The following is a 10,000-nucleotide window of genomic DNA, read 5'->3' as shown; positions in this document are numbered from 1 at the left end:
CTTGGCGATAAAGCTTCCCTTCGCCCTCCCCCTTGACGCTCTGCCTGAGACCTTCATCTTTCTTCGACTATGACCACCTCCTCTAACACCACACCTCTTACTCGAAGCACCACCTCTTCCACCTCCACTCACATCCACTGGACCCTTCTCACCCACTCACCTCCCCCACCTCTCCCGTCCCCTCCCCTTCTTCTCACCACCACCGTCATTCCCCACCTCCCCCACTATTCTTCACCCCTTCCCCCCGCCACCAACAGCCAATCCCCCTCCTTTCGCACCCTCCCCCACCAACCCCTCCCCCTTCTTTCGCCCCGTCCCCTACCTCACCAACCCATCTCATCCCGTCCCCCCACCTTCCCCACTCATCTTCACCCCCTTCCCCCAGTACTACCAACCCCTCCCCTGACCCCCTCGCCCATCTCAGCCCTTCCCCCCGCCACCAACCCCTCGCCCATCTCACTCCCTCCCCCCGCAACCAACCCCACCCCTACCCCGAACTCACCCCCTCTGCTCGTCCTCGTCCTCCAGGGTCACTTCATCGAGGTGCAGGTGACGGACGGCGCCCTGTACCGCACCAAGATCCACTGCTACTTCCTGGACCAGACGCGCGTGGTCCGCCCGCTCCCCGACGAGAAGAACTACCACATCTTCTACCAGATGCTCGCGGGACTCACGCAGGAGGAGCGCGGTAGGTGCTGCGGGAGGAATCCCTCTTCGCTTGGGAGGATGTTTTTTCCTATTCTTCTTCTTTCGATACTCTCCAACTACGACTTCTTCTCCTTCTTATCTCTACCTCTTCTCCGACTTTCTGTTAATTCCCTTTTCTTCTTCTTTTTCTGTATCTCCTTTTTTTCTGATTCTTCTTTCTTTTTATGCGTTTTCTTATAATCATAATCTTTATTTACTGTTGGTTCTTAGTTTTTGTTATATGTACATCTGATAATTTGTTATCAGATCTTTTATCTTTATATTTTTATTATCATTTTTATTTTCCATTGTTTTTAAATCTCTTTTTTAAATCCTCCCTTCATTTTCTTTCTTTACTTCTTTTACTTCCACTTCTTCAACGTCTTTTATATCCCCATTTTTTTACCAAAATTTCCTTATTCTTCTTTCTCCTCCTCTTAAAAAATGCCATAACCATGTTATTTGCAATAACCTTTTCGCGCTACGTATAAAAGAGCGAATATCTGCCTTCTTTCTTTCTTTAAGTTTTGTCTTTTCCTCTCGCACATTCCCTCACCCTGGCTGAGTTGGCCTTTACTTTAATAGAATTGTAATTAGTTGATTTAAAAATAGTGAACTGATTATGCATTGTTGATATCTATCTATCTGTCTGTCTATATATCTATCTATCTATATCTATATATATGCATATGTATATATGTATATATATATATATATGTATGTATGTATATATATATATATATATATATATATATATATATATATATATATATATATATATATATATATATATATATATATATAATCTATGTAATATTACTATCTCTAATTCCTTTGTCTATTTATGAATTTATTAATCTAGCTTTATATGTTTATCTTATCTGGCCCTTTATCTCTCAAAAATATTCAATTTTTTATCAACTTATACATACAGTTATTCACTAATTTACATATACATTAATTCAATTATTAATTCATGCATACATATATAACCCAAATTGATATTACTTTTATATCTGATTTCTCTTTTTCCCCAACTAGAGAAATGAACATTTTTCTTTCTTAAAAAAAATATTATATTTTGATAAGAGAAATCACCTCTCGCTCCTCCAGATACGAACATCATTGAGATATTTTTTTCCAATTTTCCAGCCAAGTTACACCTCGACGGCCACAGCGTGAGAACACTCCGGTATCTGAGCGAGGGAGACGTGAGACAAGATGAGGCTGAGGATGCTCGCAGGTCAGAGGTCAAAGGGGGTCAGGAGGGAGTTGGTGGGTTACAGAGGGAGGGGGCTGCGGGAGGGGGTGTATGGAAGGGGTGTGAGATCGGGGAATATGGAGGGGGTCAAGGGGGGTTTTACAGGGGGCCAAAACCATGGCTCGTAGTAGTCATAAAGGGAGTCAGAGAGATTGAGTGAGTGACTGACTGACTGACTGAGTGAGTGAGTGAGTAAGTGAGGGAGGGAGGGAGGGAAGGAGGAAGGGTGGGAGAGAGATGATAGAGAGAGAGAGAGAGAGAGAGTGAGAGCGAGAGCGAGAGCAAGAGAGAGAGAGAGACAGATAGAGAGAAAGAATAGCTGCTGAGAGATAGAAAAAAAGAGAAATAATCGACAACCGGAAATAAATATATCTTATTCATAAATAAAAGGAATGTGGCAAAATAGCGCCAGGGAGGTCAATAGACATGAGAAACCAAAAGAAATAAACCCACATGGCCAGCTATACCCTGGGTATGTAGTAATTATGTGGGTATGTAGGGTTATATAGACAGGTAGAGGTGGCGTAAGGGCGATTTTAACAGATAAGATTTATGACTGTAAAATATCTGAGGAAAAGAGAGAGAGAGAGAGAGAGAGAGAGAGAGAGAGAGAGAGAGAGAGAGAGAGAGAGAGAGAGAGAGAGAGAGAGAGAGAGAGAGAGAGAGAGAGAGAGAGAGAGAGAGAGAGGAGAGAGAGAGAGAAGGAGAGAGGGAGAGAGAGAGAGAGAGAGAGAGAGAGAGAGAGAGAGAGAGAGAGAGAGAGAGAGAGAGAGAGAGAGAGAGAGAGAGAGGGAGGGAGAGAGGGAGGGAGAAAGAGAGTTAGAGAGAGAAAGAGAGAGAGAGAGAGAGAGAGAGAGAGAGGGGGGGTGAGAAGGGGAAAAAGAAGAGGAAGGGAGGTGGGAGAGAGAGAGAGTAAGGGAATTGAGATAGCAGAGATAGTTAAAGAAGAAGAGGGAGAAGGGGGAGGGGAGGCAATCGAAAGAGAGGGTAGGGGTACAGCGGTACGGGAGGAGGGGTACAAGAGATTGGTTTATTATGGTACCTGTGATGTAGATGAGGGGGAATGAAGAGGGGGGAGGGAAGGGGGAGGTAACGGGAAGGGTAAGGGGAGGGGAGGGGGAGTTTTAGGCCTATCGGGGTGTTTCCAAGATCTTCTTTTAGATATCATTTCAGCTTTCCTTCTCTTGATGGTTGAGAAAGGAGAGAAAATGTATGCCATGTTTACAGTAGGCCTATGAAAATAAACATTCTCCTATTCAGATTTAAGTATGATAAGTGAAAATTGAATAAATAAAGCGGTCAATTTTAATAACTTAGAAATAACAATAAAGTGAAATAATAAAGTGAAAGTGAAAATTTAAGTGCAAATTTGAAAAAAAGTATATGATCAAAGTAGCTACTTAGCTGATAATAACAATAATATTTGACTGAATAGAGATAATCAGATAAAGATGATAGCAATAATGCTACCTATAATAATGATAATCATAATAACATTGATAATAATGATGATAATGATAATAATAGTAGTAATGATGAGAAGAATAATGATAATGATGATAGTCATAATGATAATAACAATATCAATGGTAATGATAACAATTGTGATAATTATAATGAGGAAGATGGTAATGATATTAGTGATAATGATGACTTTTTAAAAATGTTAAAATAGTCATATAAATAACAATAATGATAATAATGATGATGGTATTAATGATAATGATAATAATGATTATGATTATGATAACGATATTAATACTGTTAATGAAAATGATGATAATGGTACTACCAATAATACTATCGCAACTACTAATATGAATTATATTAATAATATTGATAACAATGGTAACAGTAGTAGTGGTAGTAGCAATAGTAAAAGTAGCAGTAGTAGTAGTAACAGCATAACGCAAAGCGAATCCAATCAGCTGCCATCCCCCCACTCATGCCCTCAGAATCTAACATGAACTGTACATGTGTAACCAATGTATATAGTATGAATAAACCTATGAAAATCAAATGAAATCCCTCCCCCCAGGTTCGAGGCGTGGAAGGCGTGCCTGGGCGTGCTGGGCATTCCCTTCCTGGACGTGGTAAGAGTCCTGGCTGCGGTCCTGCTCTTGGGCAACGTCACCTTTATCGAGGGACAAGGACTCGAGGTCGACATCCAAGGAGGAAGTCACGAGCTCAAGGTAAGGAAAAGGAGGTGTGGAGAGAGGTGAGAGAGGGAGGGGGGAAGGAAAGGATGAGGGGAATTGTGAAACAGAGAGAAAGAGATCGAGCGAAAGTGATGGAGCGAGGAATGCATCGAGAAAGGAAGACCGGGAGAGAAAGAGTGGAAAGAGAGACAAGAAGGAGAGGAAAAGAGATACATTTAAGAAGACATATCTAAATGAATATGATTGAATGACAAATGAATGTGGTTAGGTTATAAGAGAGACGGGAAGTCAGCTTTATCGCCGTCAGATGATGATTATCATCACTGGTATTTTTTAATTCAAAATATGATTTTCTTTGTCTTCTCATACTTTTGCTCAACTGCAGAGCGTTTCGGCGTTGCTCGGAGTGTCGTCTGCCTCCCTGTACCGCGGCCTCACCACGCGGACGCACAACGTGAGAGGGCAGCTGGTGAAGTCCATGTGTGATGCGAATATGGTGAGTGGTGATAGATAGATGGATAGATAGATTAGTAAATAAATAGACAAATGGATTGATGGATCAATTCGTCATTAAAATGGGTACTGGATAAGTAAAGCTCGAAAGAATTTAGTAGAAGCGAGAATAACTGATCAAGCAAAATGATAAATAAATCTCTTTCATCAACAAACAAATATCCGATGAACGCCCTTCCTTTTGCAGTCCAACATGACCCGGGACGCCCTGGCCAAGGCGCTCTACTGCCGCACCGTCGCCACCATCGTCAGGAGAGCCAACTCCCTCAAGCGCCTCGGGTCCACCTCGGGCACTCTCTCCTCCGACAGGTAAGTGCCGAGGGACCGCGTGGGATGCAGGGATTGCTGTTTGCAGTCATCGTGGCTTGGGACAGAACACATGATGGAAAGAACCTGTTGATTATCAAGCCTTTTGACGACCTTGTGTGCTAGAGATGACAAAAATATATACGTGTTTGTTCTCATAACTAGTTGAAGTATGTATGTGTGTATAGATAGGTATAGATAGCCAGACAGATAGATAAATATATATATGTATATAGATATACATACATACGTACATACATACATACATACATACATACATACATACATACACACATACATACATACATACATACATACATACATACATACATACATACATACATACATACATACATACATACATACATACATACATACATACATACATACATACAAACAAATTTATATGCTTATATACATACATACAACTTACATACATACATACATATATACATACATACATACATACACACACACACACATACAAATCTTCATAATACATACACATTGAAATATAAATCTGAATGTAGAAACTAATGACACCCTCCCCCCAGCAACGAGAGCGTCCACCACCAGGCGGAGGTGGCGTCCCAGCACGCGTCCACCGTGGGCACAGCGGGCTCGAAGGCGTCCAAGTCCATGAGCGTCCTGAACAACGCCGTCAAGCACGCCACCGACGGATTCATCGGGATCCTGGACATGTTTGGCTTCGAGGATCCTAAGGTGAGGGAGGAGCGGATAGGAGGAGGGGAGGGGAGGGAAGGGGAGTGAGGAGGCCAGGGGGAATGGAGGCGGGATGGGAGGAAAGGTGGGGAGATTCTTGGGAGAGAGGACGGAATAGAAGAGAGGGAGGGGAGAAAGGGAGAATAAGTGGAGAAGAGCATGGAGAGGGAGAGCAAGAGGAGAGAGAGTGGGAGGTTCTTACGATCGCCCTAACCCCTTCCCCCGTTCCCGCAGCCGTCCCACCTCGAGCACTTGTGCATCAACCTGTGCGCGGAGACGATGCAACATTTCTACAACACGCACATCTTCAAGTCGTCGATCGAGTCGTGTCGAGAGGAAGGCATAACGTGCGAGGTGGAGGTCGATTACGTCGACAACGTGCCCTGCATCGACCTCATTTCTTCGTTGGTAAGCTACTCTTTGTCTTCTTTTCCTCTTATCTAGATTTCTCATATTGATTCCCGGTCGTTTACTTTTCCTACATAAATGTTTCTTTCCATTTCATTCCTCTAATTTGACCCACTTCCCCCAGCGCACCGGTCTTCTGAGCATGCTCGACGTGGAGTGCTCCGTGCGAGGGACACCGGAGAGCTACATCCAGAAGGTGAAGGTGCAGCACAAGGGCAACCTCAGACTCTTCGAACCCAAAGCGAACCACATCCGGTCCTTTGGGATCCATCACTTCGCCAACAGAGTCATCTACGACGCTTCGGATTTCTTGGGTGAGTGAGGGAGGAAGTGTGTAGGTAGTAAGAGAAGTGTGAGGGAGTAAGAGAAGAAGCGTGTGAAGAAGAGAGGGAGAGAGTTTATATGGGATGGACTCATAGACGAATATATGAATAACGAACTCGGGTAAAAAAGATAAGCAAATAATCCAAGAAGAGACTCGCAATAGTTGTTAGAGGAGATTCACAGATTCGAATGAGGACTCTATAGAATTTATGATGTTTATCTTTCACCTGTTTTTTTAACTAGAGGATTTGATCATTGTTGTTACCATAAGTAACCGCACGAAATAACTATATAAATAGATTCTACAACCCCAAAATTTCCAACAGACACCAACAAGGACATCATAAGCGACGACCTGGTGTGCGTGTTCCACAAGCAGTCCTGCAACTTCGGCTTCGCGACGCACCTGTTCGGCTCGGAGCTGAAGGCTCTGTTTTCGCAGGACCCCGTCCCCAGGGGCGTCTCCTTCAGGATCAGCCCCACCTCTCACACGGATCTGTAAGTCGGTAGGAGGGGTGAATGAGCAAGGGATGAGAAAGGGAATTGAAGAAAAAAGAGGAGAAATAGAACGGAGGGAGGGAGAGGAACAAAGATGAATAAGGGGGAAGGAAGAAAGGAAGGAAAAGATGGAGGGAGGGAGAGGAACAAAGATGAATAAGGGGGAAGGAAGAAAGGAAGGAAAAGATGGAGGGAGGGAAGAGGGATTAAAGCAGGGAAAATATTTGATGGTGAATTAAGATGGTCTTTCTCTCAGCTGTGTATAAACACACCGCAATGCAATAATGATGATAATATTAATGATAATGGTAAATATATTTTTGATAATGACAGTGATAAAGAACACTATGATATAATCAACAGTAAGTCTGATAATGACGATGGAGATAATGATTATAATATTTGAATAACGAGGACAGAAACTAAATATTATTTCCAGCAACATTATCTCAAGCAATGACATCTAACCCTTCCCCACCCGTACCCCTCCCCCGCAGGCAAAACGGCGACGAACCGGTGTCGACCCTCACGCAGGATTTCCACACGCGCCTCGACAATCTCCTGAGGACGCTGGTGCACGCGAAGCCCCATTTCGTGCGCTGCCTCCGCTCCAACGCCTCCGAGAAGCCCGCCATGTTTGACCGCGCGACCGTCATCAAGCAGATCCGCGCTCTGCAGGTACGCTCTGCGGTCTGCGGGGGATTTCCCCACGGCAGATGTGGCCTCTATTTTATTGTTATCGGGTCTTCATGTTATATTTTGTGCTTATCTCTTTAGTTCTTGTTTTTGCCTCTCGTTTCTTCATCCGCTACTACTCCCTCGACTACTGCTGCTGCTGGCACTGCCACTACTCCTCCACTCCTCTTCTCCACCAGGTCCTGGAGACGGTGAACCTGATGGCGGGCGGCTATCCGCACCGCATGCGCTTCAAGACGTTCAACATGCGATACCGCCTGCTGGCGCCGTTCAAAAAGTTGCGTCGCGTCGAGGACAAGACGGTGGACGACTGCAAGCTGGTTCTGGAGTACTTCGTGCGCTCTCTCGAGGACGTGAACAAGTCGTCGACGGTAGCCATCCAATGGGCGCTCGGCAAGAGGCACATCTTCCTCAGGTGAGGCACGGGCGCGCTCGACCAGCTCTGCGGGATCTGTTGTCGATGTTTATCTGCTTGTTTACTTGCCTGTCTGTCAGTCACCCATTTATTGACCTAAGAATTTATTCGTCAGCGAGGGCGCCCGGCAGCAGTTGGAGATGCTGCGCATTGAGACGCGGCACCGCGCCGCCACGCTGATCCAGGCCGTGTGGCGCGGGTGGCACTTCCGGCGCCGCTGGCCCACGCTCAAGCGCAACCTGGAGCTGCGCGCGCGCTCGCGTACCGTCCGTCCGCGGCCGCAGCCCATCGCCGGCACGCCGCCGCCAGACGTCATGGACCGCTGCGACCAGAAGACCATTCAGCAGACCTGCTCGCTCTTCGGCCTCGACCTGGTAAGGGAGACGACCTGCAGGATTTTACCCCTTGCAGGCAGATCTTTCTTCTCTCCTTCTATAACCACACGAGTCTTTAACCATAATTTAAGATGTGTCGATGTACAGGCTCTGCATCTCCATCTCTCTCATTTTTCCGTTTTCTGTATCTTGAATATTTTTCTCCTTTTATCACTCACCAATAAATCCGTTCGTCTCTTTCCCTCGCTCAGGAACGCCCGCCGCCTGTTCCGCCGAGCCGCTCCTACACGATAACGGGAAATCACAAGATGGGTTATCCACAAACCCGTGTCATGAAGATGAATTTCCCAGGTAAATTGCTCTTACTCTCAGCTTCATGGTTATCATTATTATAATTATTATCCTCATCCTCATTAGCATTATCATCGTCATTATCATCATTATTTTAATTCTGACGCCTGACACCTCCTTTCCTTCCCCAGAGGACGGCGGAGGCGCAGAGACGGTGCTCCTGAAGGGCGAGTCCGTTCTGGTGGTGGGCGCCTCCCCCCGGCGCGGCCACCTGCTGGTCGACCATCAGGGCCACTCCGTCCACGTGCCCTTCCAGTACATGGAGCTCAAGCCCTCAGCGCAGCCCGGGGTCAATATCTAGAGGGGGGGCAAGGAAGGACGGAAAGAAGGAAGCAAGCAAGCAAGCTAGGAGGGAATGAAGGAGAGTAGAGGAGAGGTGGAGAGCGAAAGAAAGAGGAATGGTTTCGAAAAAGAGATTGGTAATGAGAAAATCCGACGGAGGCTGAGAATGTGAGAGAATCAGATATTCTTTTGTCACCGGAGTGAAATATTATTCTTTCATTGAAGGAGATCTGTGATTAACTTTTTTTTCTTTTTGTCTATATGTCTAAACTCTTTAGAAGAAAGGATTTTGTTTCTCTTCCACGTGTCCTCGTGTAAACGAATGAGAGCAATTAAGTGAAAGCATATGGAAGAGGAAAGGAAAATGAATGAATAAGTGAACGGAAGTCTCAGAAGAAATTAGAGAGCCTGAAAACTCGACCAAAATCTCATCGAAAGAAAAGAAAAATAATACTTTGTGGTGGAAGACATTTTCGCTCTTGACGGTGGCTGCGAGGTGTCGATGTACGATGATGTACACATGTGGCGGTGCTTAGAGAAAAGAAAGTGCATGTAATGGTGACGAGGTATACACAAAGACAAGATGTGCAAGTGTGTCGCCAAAAGTGTGAAAGTTTTTTCTCTTTTAATCGCAGGTGAACATGATTGTGTGAACATTATGCTATTCTTCAATTGCAAGAAGAAAACATTTTCAAGACGTTTTTTATAACTTAAAGGGAGCAATTATAGACTTCGCTATGTGTAAATATATATTATAATTATGATATTTGTATGTGCCAATATTGTTAGGTATTTTTATAAGTTTATTGATATACCTCGTTACTTATCTATGTCGTGTTTTTTTTTTCTTCTTTTTTGTCATAACTACTTCATCGAAAATGTAATGAATGAGTATTTGATATTCAAGATACCGCATTTTGATCCTTGGTGCTACATGCTTTTAGAACCAGTGTCGTTTGCTCTCTGGCTTGTTCATTTCCCATCTAAGTTTTCTTCATGGAAAGTATTCACAGTATTATCAAACAACGTCTCCAGTTTGCTC

At 44.5% G+C, this 10,000-nt stretch overlaps 1 protein-coding gene across 1 annotated transcript in view; it reads left to right on the top strand.

Annotated features, from left to right (window-relative positions):
* The window catches only part of dachs (unconventional myosin-IXb-like dachs), a 25,368-nt gene that overhangs the window by 12,783 nt on the left and 2,585 nt on the right, over positions 1-10,000 (top strand). Inside the window, exons 5-18 of the mRNA XM_086545273.1 lie at positions 529-688; positions 1,840-1,930; positions 3,987-4,140; positions 4,493-4,603; positions 4,808-4,929; positions 5,481-5,649; positions 5,884-6,057; positions 6,182-6,371; positions 6,708-6,879; positions 7,377-7,557; positions 7,755-7,990; positions 8,106-8,364; positions 8,577-8,676; positions 8,808-10,000. The exon at positions 8,808-10,000 is cut by the window's right edge and continues 2,585 nt beyond it. Coding sequence (XP_086401399.1) covers positions 529-688; positions 1,840-1,930; positions 3,987-4,140; positions 4,493-4,603; positions 4,808-4,929; positions 5,481-5,649; positions 5,884-6,057; positions 6,182-6,371; positions 6,708-6,879; positions 7,377-7,557; positions 7,755-7,990; positions 8,106-8,364; positions 8,577-8,676; positions 8,808-8,977 — 2,289 coding nt within the window. The 3' untranslated portion in view covers positions 8,978-10,000. The remainder of the gene's footprint in view (positions 1-528; positions 689-1,839; positions 1,931-3,986; positions 4,141-4,492; positions 4,604-4,807; positions 4,930-5,480; positions 5,650-5,883; positions 6,058-6,181; positions 6,372-6,707; positions 6,880-7,376; positions 7,558-7,754; positions 7,991-8,105; positions 8,365-8,576; positions 8,677-8,807) is intronic.

This window comes from Penaeus japonicus, unplaced genomic scaffold (assembly GCF_977035675.1).
Source record: "Penaeus japonicus unplaced genomic scaffold, GWHDUDI00000001_assembly GWHDUDI00000016, whole genome shotgun sequence".
Taxonomy (NCBI): Eukaryota; Metazoa; Arthropoda; class Malacostraca; order Decapoda; family Penaeidae; genus Penaeus; species Penaeus japonicus.
The sequence above is the reverse complement of the archived record's forward strand: the minus strand, read 5'-3'. Positions and strand labels throughout refer to the sequence as shown.